Raw genomic sequence first — 15,561 nt, 5'->3', positions numbered from 1 at the left:
CAGGGTTTTCTTCTCCAGCGCCTGGCTCCTCCCCCAGCCTGCAAACTCTGTCTGAGAGGGCAGGGACCTTGTCTGTCTTGTTCACTGGTGTCCCCCCAGTGTCTGGAGCATAGTAGGTGCTCAATAAACATGCACTTGGGGATTGAACGGGACGGGATAGAGGCACACACAGGGGAGGGCGCCAGGGTTTCGGGTTAGTGTGATTCCAGGATGCTGAGAGCTTCACGCCCCTGCCCACCCCCGACTCCCTCCACTGTCACTCACAGGTGAGCTCTGCCCACTTGGCCCCCGGGTTGTTGATGCCACGCAGCGTGAAGCCCCTCAGACCCTCGTAGAGCAGCTCCCGGTACCGGATCCGGAAGCCCAGGAGGATGCCGTTGATCTTGTCTTCTGATGGTGGCTGCAGGGAAGGGAGTGGGGGTGGGGCCGGCCGGGCCGGACCATGGCTGAGCATCCCCTTCCACTCCGCCCCTGCCTCCCTCCCCATCCTGTGTCCTGCAGCCACAGAGCAGGGACTGTGTCTTAACCGGGAAAAGGAATCAAGGTGGCATTGAGCATTCTTAATTTACGAAGCATTTCCAACGAGGTTACTCCATCCCTGTAGCACTCCCTGGGAGGCAGGGCAGGGCGGGAATCACCATGCCATCCCCACTGAACAGACAGGAAAGTGAGGCTCAGAGATGGTGAGGAACTTGCCCAAGGTCACACAGCATCATGGGGGCCCTGAGCATGACTCTGGACGCAGAACCGTCTCAAAGAGTTGTTCCTTGTCTAGAAACTTCCTCACATGATCACGTGCCCTGGCCAGGATTTCCTGGAGTTTCCCGGGAATTAGGGAGAGTCCTCGCCCTGCTTTTCAGCAAGAACGAGGGCGGCGTGTCTTCGTGCGCTGCCCCTCTCTGCCTTGATCGTTTTCCTCTTTGCTTCCTGCTCCCGTCCTCAGATGAGTTGGAGAACAGGCTTCTGGAGAAGGTGGAAACTACTTTATTTATTTACTTTTGGCTGCGTTGGGTCTTCATTGCTGTGCACGGGCTTTCTCTAGCTGCGGCGAGCGGGGGCTACTCTTCGTTGTGGTTCGCGGGCTTCTCATTGCGGTGGCTTCTCTTTGTTGTGGAGCACGGGCTCTAGGCGCGCGGGCTCAGTAGTTGCGGCGCACGGGCTTAGTTGCTCCGTGGCATGTGGGATCTTCCCAGACCAGGGCTCCAACCTGGTGTCCCCTGCATTGGCAGGCGGATTCTTAACCACTGTGCCACCAGGGAAGTCCCAGAAACTACTTAGTTATGTCTCTTCTAAAAAACCTGCTGAAATGGTTCAGCCTCTTATTAGCTCCTTAACTGTATCCCTGGCTGCAGCTGGCACCTCCCTGCCCCCTTCATCCGATGGCCCTGATCTGCTCCAGCCTTGGTCGGCTCCCCGCTGCGCTAGGTCATTTTCACTTAAGGGACTGTCCTTCTCAGGTGGGGCCTTGAGCTGTGGGAGGGGTCGGGGGGGGCCCTCCTGTTTTCTCTTCAAGGGCTTTCCCTTCAGGGGGGCTGCAGGTGGGCAAAGGTTGGCACCTGCCCCTCTAATCCTGAGAAACGGAGACAGGAGAGTTCAGGGCTTTGGGACCTCCGTGGGTGACCCGCTGAGCCCTGGGACTGGGCTTCAGGGGCTGGTGGGGGTCCTAAAGGCACCCATGGGCAGCTGGGTCTCTGAGATGCGTCCCGGGTCTTCCTCAGGCCGTGGAGGGATGGCAGTGCCCACCTGAGCAGGTGGCTGGGGGAGGAGAGGTGGGAGGCTGGTTCTTTGTACCTGGATGATGGGTTCCTGCTCATGGTGACTAGGTGCGGATGAGGCAGGCACTCCTGTGATTGGTCTCTGTCGGGAATCCCTTCACTCAGAGCGGGGCTGGGGTTCACAGAGACGCTGGAGGCCCTGACAGCCCCCAGCCTTTCTCTGTGCAAGGATTCCGCCGACGTAAGGGCACCGAACCTGGCCCTGCCACCTAGTAGCTGTGTGACCTGGGGCATTCTTGTCACCTCCTCGAGTCTGGGTCCTCATCCACAGAAGGGTATAGGGTAGGACCTTATTATCTGGAGGTGGAATAAAGGGTGTGTATGTGTACGTGTACACACGTGTGTGTGCGTTCGTGTGCGTGTCTGTGCATGTGGGTGCCGTGTTCCAGCCCTGCGGGGGCTACTGTCTTTCTGGTCCCAGCACAGGGTGTGTCTGAGTCCTCGTGGGACGCGGGCCCCTCCCCGCCTGCCCGGCCGTACCTGCCATCGGATCAGCACGGAGGTGGTGGTATGCGGCGTCACCGAGACAACTGTGGGCGCTTCATCGGGGGCTGGGGGGGGGGCGGACAGGTGAGCTCGGTGGGGGGGACTCAGGCCCCCTGGGAGCCATGGGACCAGATTCCGCAGACGCTGGTCCCACTTAAGCCCCTCCTCATGCCCACCGCCCCAAGTTCTGTACAACAAAGAGCCAGTGTAAAGTGGGAGAGGGGCCGAGACCTTGACCCCAGCCCAAACCCAAGGGCCCAGATCCCCTCCTCTCTGCACCCAGTGCCACAGGCCTCCCCACTCCCACTGAGGTTTTCTGGGGTCGGCCATGAGCTTCGAGGACAGAGAAGAAAAACACGAGGATGCCAGGCTGGCTGTGGGTGCTGAGCCCATGGCAAAGGCCCCTCTGGCCCAAACCTCCTTGGGACTCTGCCTCGGGAGCCAGACCAAGGGCCCAGCAGGCCCAGTGCCCCACCCATTTTTGGAGGCTTCTCCCCCAGAAGAGAATGCCCAGTGCCCAGCAAGTGCCCAGGGGACCAAGAGAAAGAGACCCCGGTGGAGGGCACTGACCGGCCTGCAGGGTGGTCAGTGGTTCCGACTCCTTGCTGAACTCACTGTCCCCAATGTCATTGGTGGCCTTCACTCGAAACTTGTAGGACGTGAAGGGCTTGAGCCTGTGTAGGGGAATCGGGTTTGATGAACAGAGGTGCCCCCTAACGGCCCTGCCCCGCCGTCCCTGCTTCCCGTCTCCCCAGGGCAGCCCCAGCAGCTGTGGGTCCATCAAACAGACAGGAACGTGGAGGCTCAGAAGGACGGTCTGCTACGCAGGCAACAAGCTCGGGCCAGGCCCTGGGGTACCCTAGACCAGGCCAGCTCAGGGTGTGGCCTCACCTTGGCCGCAGCTAGATGCCAAAGGTCCCCAAGTGGAAACGTCCACATATCCCCTATCTCAGAGGGGCCTGTAGGTAGGAAAGCTCCAGTAACTTCCCCTCAGAGCTGACACCTCCCCCAAAGACTGCCAGCCCTCTCTTGCATTTAGTGAATTCAGGAAGGGCTGAGGGTCTCAGGAGTTAACCAGCACTTCGTCTCTATAAGCCTCATTTCCTCTGCAGGCAAACAGCTTCCTTTCTGATTTATTGAGGGTGGGAGGGGGAGTGAGGAGAAAAGTATTGCTCAAAACTCTCGGTCTCATCAACTGGAATGTTAAAAATACATCCCGGGCTTCCCTGGTGGCGCAGCGGTTGGGAGTCCGCCTGCCGATGCAGGGCACGCGGGTTCGCGCCCCGGTCCGGGAGGATCCCACGTGCCGCGGAGCGGCTGCGCCCGTGAGCCACAGCCACTGAGCCTGCGCGTCCGGAGCCTGTGCTCCGCAACGGGAGAGGCCACGACAGTGAGAGGCCCGAGTACAGCAAAACAAACAAAAAAACACACATCCCACTAGGAATTAAATTGAAGGCAGAATTTTGGAGCGAAGCTTCACTCCCCTATTAAGGATGGAGAGGGAGACTCCGCCTGGCTGGAGGAATCCAGCTAATGAAGGATGGCGAGCCTTTCACGGAGGGGGCTTCTAGGCTCCAGAAAAAGATAATAAGAGGCAGCCCTAACAAGGCTCCAGAGAGGGTGGGGAGGGAGGTTAGGACAGAGCTGGAGGGGATGAGCGTGGATGCGGAGAGGTCCCGGGGATGCGGGCTGTGGAAGCGATCTGGGGGTGGGCGGGGTCTGGGCCGGGAGGGGCGGAGCAGAGATGCTGACGGACAGACGGGGGCCTCACCTGTCCACAACGAAGGCGGAGGCGTTGTGGCTCACAGAGGCTGAGTGCAGGGCCCACCTGCCGCTGGGCAGCTCGCGGGTCTGGATGGTGTAGTAGCGCACGGGGGACAGCCCGTCGCTCCCAGGCTCCCAGGACAGCAGCACGCTGCGTGCCTTCACGTTCTCCTGCTGCACCACGGGCTTGCTGGGGGGCTGCGGGCGGTCTGGAGGGGGTGGATTGGGGAGGAGCAGGTGAGGCCACGGCGGAGGTGGGGGTGCACTTTCTCGGCCCCCGGGTGCACTGATGCCCCCCACCCCATCCCATTTTCTGCACGCAGGTCCCAACAGTCAGCACCGTGGCTCCTGGCCAGCGACTGTCCCTGGGCTACTCAACAGCCAGGTGCCTGGGAATTTACACCCCCTGAGGGCAGCCCCAGCACAGGGCTGACGGTGAGGTGGTGTGAATGCCCCAGTTCCTTTGCCCCCGTCTGTATGGTGCTGAGATGGGACCTACGCTGTCCCCAGTGGCGTGGGGCTGAGCCCACATTTCCCTCGGTGGGACGCGGCTTTGTCCCCTGCGAGGGCTTGGCCTCTGCTCACTTCCCCACGCCCCATGGCGGGGATTCTTGGTCTCAGCGCTCTGGCTCTTGGGTGGATGAGTCTTTATTGCGGGACCTATCCTGTGCGTTGCAGGATGCGTAGCGGCACCCCGGCCTCTACCCTCTAGATGCCAGGGGCACTTCCTTTCCACCTGTGACACCCAGACTCTGCCCAGTATCCCGGGGTGGAGGCAAGGGCACCCTGGCTGAGAAGCACTCTCCTCCTGGTTTTTCCTGGGAACACTGTCTAATAAATCACGCTCACAGGGATCTGGGGCTCAGGCCTGCTTCTGGGGAACCCAACTTTGGGCGAGAAGCCGGCTCAGGGAGGCAGGGCGACGGCAGCCAGGGCTCCAGGCTGCAGTCCCATCCTCCACCCAACTGGACACGGTCTCCTCTTGAGAAGGAGGGGAGAGAGGAAGGAAGCTGGTCTCACCGGCTCGCCCTTTAGAAAATCTGGGCAGGGCAGGACCCTGGAGAGGGGAACTCCCAGATCAGCTCTGGAAGTCTGCTGGAGCCCTTGCTGACCTTGGCCTCAGAGATTTGAGCCCACTTTCCATTCTGGACCAGGGCAAGAGACTCACAACTAGCCCACCCCAAGCCGGGCACGAGGAGATGATGTGAACTCCCGGGCCAGCTGCGGGTCCCCCCGCCCCCCGAGGTCCCCCAGGCCTCCCCAGTCCCGGTGGGCAGTCACCTCTCTTCTCTGTGGTCACCACCAAGGCCTCGGCGGCCTCTCCCCAGCCCTTGCGGGTCTGGGCCGTGATGCGGAACAGGTAGACGGACTCTGGCTTGAGGCCGGTGGCCGTGAACTGGCGGGCGCTGGGCACGAGCACCTCCACCGTGGCAGCGTTGGCCGTGGTGGCGTTGAGCCTGTGTGTGATCTGGTAGGCTGCGGGGAAGGAAGGAGACGGGCCGTGCTGGGAGGTGGGGCAAGCTGCTCCGGAGCCCCGAGCAGGGGTCAGTCCTTTCTCGGCCACTGCTGTGTCTGCCCTTGGGCCACCTTGGCTGTGGCTGGTCTGCTTGAAGCCCTGTGGGCGGCTCCCGCGTCCTCAGCTGTCACCTGGGGGTGGGGCTGCGGGGGGCACGAGCAGGTGCTCTATGCAGTGTCTACAACCCCCAGCCCAGCCCCCGACGAGGCAACTGAGGCTCAGGGAGGCCAGGCCACCTGCCAGGAATTGACCAAGCTGGAATTCCAGCCCAGGTCTTTCTAAGCCCAAACGCCTTCCCTCCACCCCCCAACCCCCCAGCCCCATCGACTCTGTCTCCAGAGGCGCAGCTTTCACAGGGGGCGGGCGCTGCACGATGCCAGGACTGAGCCCTGGACCGGCACAGGTGGTCCGATCCTCCGTTCTACAGGTGAGGGGCTGAGGCCATGGAGGGAAGCCGACCTGCTCAAGTTCACACAGCTGTTCATTTCAAGCCTGTGAGTCTTCTCGTGTGTGTGTGTGTGTGTGTGTGTGTGTGTGTGTCTGCGTGTGTGTGTGTTAGTAGGATCCGTGACTACGAAATGATGCTTCCGACCTGTAGCATCCCTCCTGGGTGCCTTAGGCCTCGTTTCCCGCCTGTGGGTGCGGCTGGGCTGAGCCAGCCAGTGCGCCCTCACCTGGCTACATTTAGGAACAGCGGCCGAGGTTCACCAGATGGCCAGTCCCCTGGGGACCTGGGTCACGTGGAGGTACAGAGCTGACCAATGGTCCCTAAGACACCTGAGCCCCAACCTTGCCCTCCAGCTGATAATCTTACAGGCTTAGATTTCCAGTAGGAGAAATTAGACTCACAACCATTCTTGAGGACATGTGGACACTTGTCCTGGGCTTAGCCTCTCTCCTGCCAAGACTGAACTGCCTCCTTTACACCTTATACCTCCTTCTTCCTGCAGCCAGGGCCCAGGAAGGGTACAGGCTTACCAAGAATGATGCCGTTGGGGGCAGCGGGGGGCTGCCAGATCAGCCGCACCGATGTGGTCCTCACCTCTGGGAACAGGATGCCCATGGGTGGTCCCGGGACTGGAGGGGACAGAGGAGAAGCAGGTGACACTGCAGCTGCTGCTCAGCCCCTAGACCAGCCCGGCTCTGGCAGAGCAGCACGGCGGGTGGCAGGGGAAGGGGTCACTCTGCTCGCTGAACTTTTGAGGAGTGTGTGTCTGTGCTTGGCACCGTGTCCTCACACAGGACGTGAAGATGCTATCGGTGAGGTTTATGCATTACTTGGCAGGAACTAGAAGGGACCAAGGCTCCAGCTTTGGGGCAAATGAAAGTGCCAACCCCAAGCACGCACCACTCCTCTTTCTAGACCTCACTCTGGAATCCGTGGATCTGGAGCTCCCTGCCCAAACAGCCCCAGACATGCTTCCCGGGACACAGGGGCCCGGAACCACCCTCCTGAGGGTGTAGACTTGTCCCTCTGGACGGAGGGATGGCCAAGGGGCAGGTGTTTTGGGCAAATGGATGGAAACTGAATGGTATGGGCCAGAGGAGATGGGGGCGGGGGGTAGACAACAGGGTGGCAGAGTCGGGGGACGGCTGGGGAGGCAGCTCTTCCCAGGCTGCCTCGATCTAATTCGGAATGCCAAGAAATCTGAGATTTCTAAACTTGAACTTGGCCTTCCAGGTCATTAGGAGGGTATATCTGTCAAGGCAGGAGGGTAGAACATATTTAATTTAACAGATCATTAGCTTGATTTATCACTTTAGAACACAGAGACATATGGTGTTTGGGCTTCGTTTTGCACTCTCGTCCCGACCCCACAAGTGTTTTTGGTGAGCAGTATGTGAGGATGTGTGTGGGGAGGAGAAAGGGGGGCAGAGGACCTGTCAGCTCAGCCTCCGATGGGGAGTTTTGCTGCAGAGATGAATGCCTGGAGCCCGGCAGGCGTCACTCGTTTGCTAACAGGACCCGTAGGCTTGTGTAAAGGAAAAAATCAAGCCTTTCGCTTGCACAGACCTGCACTCGGAGAGAGCCTGCCCCAGGTGAACAAGAAATCAAAGCGGGTACAAATCCTCTTTTCTGTTCACCTGTCCCAGAGAGACTGGATCAGATGCCAGTCTGCCCTTGCATTGTCATTTCTTCCTTAGGGATGCGCAGTTTGTAATTAGCATCCCTTGCAGTGGGGTTGGTGGCCCTCAGTGACCTGCTTCCCCCAGCAGAAGCCTGAGGCCACGGTTCCCTTTGGGGCAGAGAGAGACCTCAGAGGGGCAGGGCAGGGCTGGGCAGGGTAGGGGTGGACAAAGCGCAGCTCTCAGCCTTCCCCAGGCTCCCAGGGACGGAAATGTACCGTCATCCAGCGTCCGCTCCAGGATGGCAGGATGGCTGGGGCTGCCGTCCCCGATGCGCGTGAAGGCTAGCACCTGCACCTCGTATAGCACATATTTGCCCAGGCCTGTGAGCTGGGCGCTGCGTGACGAGTTCCCTTCCACCAGCCAGAACCGGGGCTGGGAGTCTGAGTCCTTCTCCTTATACAGCACCTGTTGGAGCCCAGCGCAGGGGTGAGGGCCTCCGGCCTGGGTCTGGTCCCGCCAGAACCTCTCCTATCTCCTCCCCAGGAGCCAGGTGGGTGAGGATGAGTGGGTGGACCTGGGGCTCCCTGGAGGGGCTTGGTTCCCAGGTTACACAAGCCTAGTGCTCGGGGAGGGAGGGGAACACAAAGATGCAGTCAGCCATGGAGCTGGAAGGTTCCTTAGAGAGCATCCAGCTGAGAAAACAGGCCCAGAGAGGGGGCGTGACTTGCCCAAGGTCACACAGCCAGTAGTGGCAGAGCTGGGATGTTAAGCTACGTCTCCTGACTTCCAGGCTGGGGCAGTAGGTGCAGCTTTGGGAGGAATTCTAGAAGATAATGGAAATTGAAGCTGGGCCCAGAGTGAGGCTTGGGGCACCCAGTGTGGCCTCCTGGGGGAGGTAGAGCTGCCCCAAGGACCTCAGGCCTTCATGGGAAGCTTCCCCACCCCCAAGGGAGGACTCCTTGGTTGTCATGGTGACCAACGGATGCCTCGGGCAGATCCCCGGTGTCCACTGTAGAAGGCAGAGTCCTGGGCCCCAGGGGGTCGCGAGGACAGGGTGCCGGGACAGGGAAGTGGGTGCAGGGGCTCCAGCCCCCTCCCGTGCTCGGATCTGGGACTCACCTTGTAGCCCAGCACCAGCCCGTTGCGGTCGGCCTCTGGGACTTCACTCCAGCGAACCAGCATGCTGCTGGAGGTGGTGGCCAGCACAGACACGTTGGTGGGGCCCGAGGACGGCACTGGGGGAGAAAGGAGCGGAGAGAAGCAGCTCAGGACCCAGAACGGACCCGACAGTGGAGGGGGTGGAGTGGGGTCTGAGGGAGGAAACGGGGCACGGTCCCCAAAGAGCAAATTATTCTGCGACGACGATGCCTTTGGCTCCGGAGTGTCGCAGATGCTGCTTCTGGCTTCAGATCAGCCTCCCCGTTATCCCCCCTCAGACTAACGTTAGGCTGAGGCTGCATTTCCTGCCGGCGCGGCGGCAGCGAGGGGTGGGGGAGGGGCTAGGGTGGGAAAGCAGCCATCATTTAAAGGGCGTTAGGAAAAAGCCACAGAGCTACACGCCACATGTGGCTGGATGAGGGCTGCCTGTAGGCCGGGAGCACATATTCTGTGGGTGTCCCCTTGCCAGGCCCCTATGAGCCGCTGCTGCTTCTGGAATGTTCTGAGAGCTCACCAAGCCGTACCCTCTCCCCACCCCCCCTCCATCTTGGGGTCTCACAGGCACTGCTGGGTGTCAGGGTTAAAAGTGGGGACACAGAGGCGGGAGACCCCTCCTGGGAACCTCTGGAAGCAGTGCTGGGTAAATCAGGTCCTGGAAGGCACGGCCACGCACACACAGGGTGCTCTGCGGGACGCTGAGCACAAATAGGAGAAGGAGCCCAGGACATTTTCGCACAACAGGTCCAGCCTTTGAGCCCTTAGAAGGCCCTGAGGGCAGAGAGACAAAGGTGGGGGGGTATCCCCGGGCTCCAGGGAGGTGAAGCGGGTGGGGTAGCTGGCATGAGGGGGCAGTACCTGACTCCCGGGTCCTGCCCATCACCGTCTGGCTCCAGGGCCCGCTCCCGATGGCGTTGAAGGCCTGCACCTGGACGCGGTACTCCGTCCACTCCTCCAGGTCTTCGATGGTGTACTCCCGTTCCACGCGGTCTTGGACCACGTGGCTCAGCGTCTTGCCGTGGCCGTCCGCCCGGCTGTACTTGATCTTGTAGCCCACCGACTCGGGGTTGCCGTTGTATTCCATCTCTGGGAGAGGCTGCAGGAGGGCAGGGGTGGGAAAAGCAGCTGTGAGGCCAGGTCCACCTAGCGTATGGAAGAACTGCCTGGCTCGAGCTGCCTCTTCCAGGCAGCCTTCGGGATTACCCAGCCCACTGTCCAGCCCGTCAGCACCCATGTGAGGCGCTGTCACCCCTGGGTGTGGCTTAGTTGCGTAACTCTGTGCTTCTGACAGTCCCACCATCTCCCCGTCTCTCTGCCCTGGGCTCAGAGGAGGCGGCATCCACTCTTCATTGTGCAGGTGACAAATTTATGACCCTGCCAGGGGAGTTGGCCCTGGTGAAAAGAGGCATAAAGGCTGTCTGTCCCACACTCAGCACCTTTGGCAGTGGCTGTCTCTGCCACTTAACTCCCTCACTCAGCCTGCCAACATATACGTATTTAACTGCCTACGGCACGCCTGGTCTCAGGTTGTGTCTGCCCTTGGAGAAGCAAGCATGTGAAGGCAGCATCTCAGGCATGGGTGGAGCTGCAGTCACCGTCAGGAGGTCATTCCATCCAGCACACCTCCGTCTCTCCCACTGCAGTTTCAGCCTCCTTCTTTTTGTTTGAGTCTCAGTGAAGAGAAAAAAGACAGCTTCACCTCCTGAGCCTGTGATTAGGCTGGCGGGGCTGTGGTCACCGGCTCAAGGTCATGTGGATGAACTTGGGCGGTGCTGATAAGCAGTGGAGGTCTTTGTACGCTGGGGGCAGCCTGGGATCTGAAGCAGGTGCGAGCTGAGGGCCCAGCCTTCAGATTCTCCTCTGACGGTGACAGGGCTGGAGCTGGGGCATCCTCAGCCCTCACCTGCCCGCATTCTGCTTCCCCAGAGGCTCCAACGAGCCCATGATCCACAGGCCCTGCACGTCCTGACCTACTTTCTCTGGTTGCTCGGCCTCTGCCTCACCGCCTACATCCCCCGTCCCTCCTGCCAGCCCCCGCTCCTACAGACACTTAGTGAAGCAGACCAGAGACCATTAAGACAGCAATCGATGGGCCTGAGAGCTTGAGATGGGCCTCGATCACATGCTCTCCTACCTGCTAAGGAAAGGCAACGGGCCATGTGCCATTAGGTGAGACCAGAGGGGCCCAGGGCCCTGCACAGTGCAACCACTGCCTTTTATTCCCCCTCCAGCTCCCACCCTACGTACCAGACTTTTTAGCCTTTTAGTATTTGGAAACCTTAAAGTGAGATGCAGAAGGGATGCGGGGAGCAGCCTGGAGGGGAGCAGAGCTGAGGTGAGAAGCGGGGGGTCGGGGAGGGGCGAACTGGGCCTGACAGCTCTGCCTGGTGCTGGTCCCAGCCGCCTGGGAGGGGCGTCGTCATTCATAACTAGCGCTCGTCCGGGCTGATGGCCATTAGCGCCTCCATCAGGCTTGTCCAGGCAAGCGAAAGGCAGCAATGACTTTCTGGTAAATCCCAGCCCACAGCTCGGGGTTTTGCAAGTTGAGTTTGGGGCAACTAGTAAGACATCTTTAGTGGAAGCAAAAAAGAGTTGCATGGCCGGAGGGGCCTGGTGAAGTGGAGGCAGGCAGCTCCCCCTGAAGCTATCATTCCTGGATTCTCTAAGGAGCCGGGCTGTTCGGTGCTGGCCCCATGTCTGCTTGTCTAGGAATTCCTCTTGGGTTGCTGCTTTGTGGCGTCCGCGCCGGGAAACGCGGTTCCAGGCTATGTCCTGGGGGAGAAATGCTCTCTCCTGTTCCCCAGAAGATGGGCTGGCTCAGGGGTTAGGGTGGCGGATTTTGGGGGCCAGACTCCCCGGGTTGGGATCCCGAGCCCTGCTGTTAACTAGGGGGTGTGGGGGGTCTTGGGCCAGTTATTCCACCTCTCTCTGCCTCAGTTTCCTCATCTGTAAAGTGGGGGCCAGGATCACTGTCACAGGCTCGTGGAGAGGGTTCAAGGTCCAACTCTGACAGCACTCAGAACCCAGCTTGGCAGGAGGAGAAGCCCTCTGCACGTATTACTAACTCGTGCAGGGTCACCGGGGTAATGACCCTCGATGTGGAGCCCTGATCTGTGGGGACAGAGCCTAATGCCTCCCCGACCTCCCCCCTCAACCTGAGAAGCAACCCCTCGCTCTCTGACTTGGTGGGTGAGACAACTTACATCCGAATCCCAGAACCACCCCTGGGAGCTGTGTGACTGTGGGTGAATTCCTAACCTCTCGGAGCCTCAGTTTTCGTAGCTGTAAATTGGGATAGTACCATGTCCTTTGCAGGATTACTGGGAGGATTAAATGGAAGAAAAATAATGTAAAATGCTTGGCATGTGGCAATGCTCAATAAACAGTATTTTCGAGCTTCTTTTCACGTGGGGCGTTTGTTCATTTGACTAAGACTGATGCTCAGAACAGAGAAGGGGCCTGGAGGTAATCCGGTGGACGCCTGCTTTGAGGCAGTGACACCTCTGCAGGGTGCTGAGGCCCGAGGAGACATCCCACCCCCGCCGCCCTCGCGGGAGCCTCACCATCCACCGGAGCCACAGGCTGGTCTCGCTCGCTGTGCGCAGCGTCACGTTGGCTGGGGCCACGTCAGGGGGCGCCTGGAGGGTCTGGATCTTTCTGGAAGGCTGGCTGGGTGGGCTAGTGCCCACGATATTCACCTGGCGCATGCGGAAGCTGAGATGGGCGGAGAGGGGTGAGCAAAATGGTGAGGGCAGGACCCCAGGGCCAAAGCCCGTCCCAGGCCGGGCAGCCCCCTCCCCTTCCTAACCCGTTACCTGTAGTAGGTGAAGGGGTTCAGGTCGGGCACCTCCATGGACCGGGCGTCGGGCTCGTTGGGGAGCTGGTGAATCAGCAGCCACTCCTCTCCCTCTCCGACCAGGCCCACCTGAAAATGGAGACACCCTTAGACCTGGCCAGCCTGCTGGGCTGAGATGGGGGTGCTCTGAGCCCCAGCTCCCGGGAGGTATAGCCCGGCCCAGGGAAGGTCTTGACACAAACCCCAGGGCTCACCCGGAGGGCACCACAGGGGGCCCCCCATCTTTCCAGGCCCTTAAACAAGACTTCACGTGTGACCCCGAGCCCTCCTGCATCAGAATCTCACGGGATGCTTATTATAAACCCACTCCTGGGCCCTGCCCTTGACCCAGCCAATCAGAATCCCTGGGGGTGGTGCCCAGGAGTCCTCATATTTATCAACAGTAAGCTTCCCAGGTGATTCTCCCCAACACCCTGGCATGCTTCTTAAAACCCCAGCTAAATCAAAATCAGAATTTCTAGGGGTGGGACCCAGGTGCTGGAACCTCTGAACACTCCCCTGGTGCAGCCAAAGGTGAGACCCATGGGTGTAAAGGGCTGCAGGAAGCGGCTGGTTATTTCTCTAGGCTAGCAGTCACCACCCTGACCAGAGGAGGGTGTGTGTGTGTGTGTGTGTGTGTGTGTGTGTGTGTGTGTGTGTGTGCGCGCGCGCACAGGTGAGGCGCAGGTGGAACTGTGCGTGCACAGGTGAGGTGCAGCTGTGCGTGCACAGGTGAGGTGCAGGTGGAGCTGTGCGTGCACAGGTGAGGTGCAGGTGGAGCTGTGGGCATTTTTGGTGTATCTGACCTTCTGATAGTTGCATGTGAAACTCACACAGATTGAAACACACATGTGATTTGCTCTCGAGAGCAGGGGTGCCGCCAAGGCTGGGGAGCAGGCTGCCCAGGCTGTAGGGGCTCTCCTCCGGCAGCTTTACCTGGGCCTCCACCAGCCAGCGGGAGATGGAGGTCTTCCCATCATAACCTGGCCTGAACTGCAAGGTCACGGAGCGGGGGCCAATGTTGGAAATGCCCAGGTTGGTGGGGGCTCCTGGGAGTTCTGGAAAAGGAAAACAGGGCAGGAAAGGAGTGAGAAGAAGGTCCTTCCACCCCCCACAGGACTCTCCAGGCACGGGGCGGCGGGGTGGGGGGGGGGCCTGTGTGTCGCACATTTCCTAGACACCTCGGAGTAGGAGCATGGCCGAGGCCTCAACCCACAACACGGCCTTCGGCCCTGCATCTAAGGCTCACTGTGTTCAGACCGGGGACCGAGGTAGGCTCAGGGCTGAGAGAACCCCCCAGGGCCAGGAAACGGGGGCTGGGCTTCCTGAATGAATCCTCTCCATCTACACATAACCCATCACAGCCCTCCCAAACCAATAATGGCTGAGGGAGGTTAGAAGGAGGGGTGAGGATGGGAGGAAGCCCCTGTATTCTTTTTTTTTTTTTAATTATTAACTTTATTTAGTTTTTGGCTGCGTTGGGTCTTCGTTGCTGCACACGGGCTTTCTCTAGTTGCAGCGAGCAGGGGCTACTCTTCGTTGAGGTGCGTGGGCTTCTCACTGCGGTGGCTTCTCTTGTGGAGCATGGGCTCTAGGCACACGGGCTCAGTAGTTGTGGCTCGCGGGCTCTAGAGTGCAGGCTCAGTAGTTGTGGCGCACGGGCTTAGTTGCTCCGCAGCATGTGGGATCTTCTAGGACCAGGGCTCGAACCCGTGTCCCCTGCATTGGCAGGCGGATTCTTAACCGCTACACCACCAGGGAATTCCTGAAGTCCCTGTATTCTGACCAGGAACCTTGGGGTTCAGGGTGAACAGAAAGAGAACAGATTCTGGGGTCGGACTGTCTGAGTTGAAATCCAACTCCACTGCTTCTGATGCTGTGTGCCTTTGGGCAAGTTACCTAACCTTTCTGTGCCGCAGTGTCTTCCTCGGTAAAATGGAGATGATAATAATATTGCCTACCTCAGGGTTGTTGGGAGGGCTAAGTGCACGGATGCACTGAGCTCTGGGCCAGGTGAGCACTACAGTGTATCACTTGGGGTCAACTGAAGCTCAGGTATCTCAACCATCTCGGTGGGCGGGTTGAGGGATTCTGGCCACATCGCACAAGCAGACTTACAGACCCAGACAGGACCACGTGGCTATCCAGTGCGTCTCTCCATAGACACAGATGGGGAAACTGAGGCACAGGGGGGGACGCTTCACTTGCTCAGGGTCACAGAGCCTGGCAGAAGCACGATGGGGGCCAAAGCTTGCTGTTTACACCGGGGATGAGGTTATTCTCACCCTGCTCTATCCCCTTCCCAACCAACATTTCCACTGGTTGGAATCCGTTTGGACCTTTTGGGTAACAGTGAGAATTCTTCCCCTGAATCATAGATACCGCTGCTTGATGCCTGGAGCAGGATGGGGGAGCAGAGGGAGGGGGCAGTGGCGGAAGGAGGCAAGGGTGGGGTTCTGCGGGGGCCCGGGCTCCCCTGAGAGTCAGGGGAGGAAGCGGCAGCAGCCCACACGGCCTCACCATCACGAGGATGCAGCCGGCCCTGGGAGGACCTGGGAACCCCAGCCTCCAGGGAGGGGAGAGCTGTGTGGGAAGAAGCCAATCTTCCTGAAGAAGGGGCCTCCTCCCGAACAGGAGAACAAGAGAACAGGAGCCCAGCGCTGGGAGCAGGCACCCACCTGGAGGCACCCCAGAGGAGATGGTTGAGGCAGACACCTGGCCCTGGCCCTTGGCGGTCATGGCGGCCACCTCGATGGTGTAGGTGGTGAGCGCAGTGAGGCCCGTGACGCGGTACTCCAGGGTGACGTTGGGCAGGTAGTGTGTCACGCGGGTGTTGGTCCGGTTATACTCCTCCCAGGAGATCCGATATCCTGGGGAGAGGCCCCAGTGTGGTGTGAGCTTGGCTGGGACCTTAACCTTCTGCCCTGCTTCTCACTTCCTTACTAGTCTGGCAGTTGGAC

The 15,561-nt window shown here is 59.9% G+C and overlaps 1 protein-coding gene across 1 annotated transcript in view; it reads right to left on the bottom strand.

Moving 5' to 3' along the window:
- Positions 1 to 15,561, bottom strand: part of SDK2 (sidekick cell adhesion molecule 2) — a 262,157-nt gene that overhangs the window by 35,129 nt on the left and 211,467 nt on the right. Inside the window, exons 21-33 of the mRNA XM_029212052.1 lie at positions 15,280 to 15,471; positions 13,538 to 13,659; positions 12,582 to 12,691; positions 12,330 to 12,480; positions 9,625 to 9,862; positions 8,731 to 8,846; positions 7,887 to 8,076; positions 6,520 to 6,618; positions 5,307 to 5,501; positions 4,033 to 4,234; positions 2,832 to 2,935; positions 2,256 to 2,326; positions 265 to 400 (exon numbers count right to left, since the gene is read on the bottom strand). Of these exons, the coding sequence (XP_029067885.1) occupies positions 265 to 400; positions 2,256 to 2,326; positions 2,832 to 2,935; positions 4,033 to 4,234; positions 5,307 to 5,501; positions 6,520 to 6,618; positions 7,887 to 8,076; positions 8,731 to 8,846; positions 9,625 to 9,862; positions 12,330 to 12,480; positions 12,582 to 12,691; positions 13,538 to 13,659; positions 15,280 to 15,471 (1,926 nt within the window). The remainder of the gene's footprint in view (positions 1 to 264; positions 401 to 2,255; positions 2,327 to 2,831; positions 2,936 to 4,032; positions 4,235 to 5,306; positions 5,502 to 6,519; positions 6,619 to 7,886; positions 8,077 to 8,730; positions 8,847 to 9,624; positions 9,863 to 12,329; positions 12,481 to 12,581; positions 12,692 to 13,537; positions 13,660 to 15,279; positions 15,472 to 15,561) is intronic.

The sequence above is a fragment of the Monodon monoceros genome, unplaced genomic scaffold (assembly GCF_005190385.1).
Source record: "Monodon monoceros isolate NGI ecotype Baffin Bay Population unplaced genomic scaffold, NGI_Narwhal_1 Super_Scaffold_9, whole genome shotgun sequence".
NCBI classification, from domain to species: Eukaryota; Metazoa; Chordata; class Mammalia; order Artiodactyla; family Monodontidae; genus Monodon; species Monodon monoceros.
This window is presented reverse-complemented; position numbering and strand designations above follow the sequence as displayed.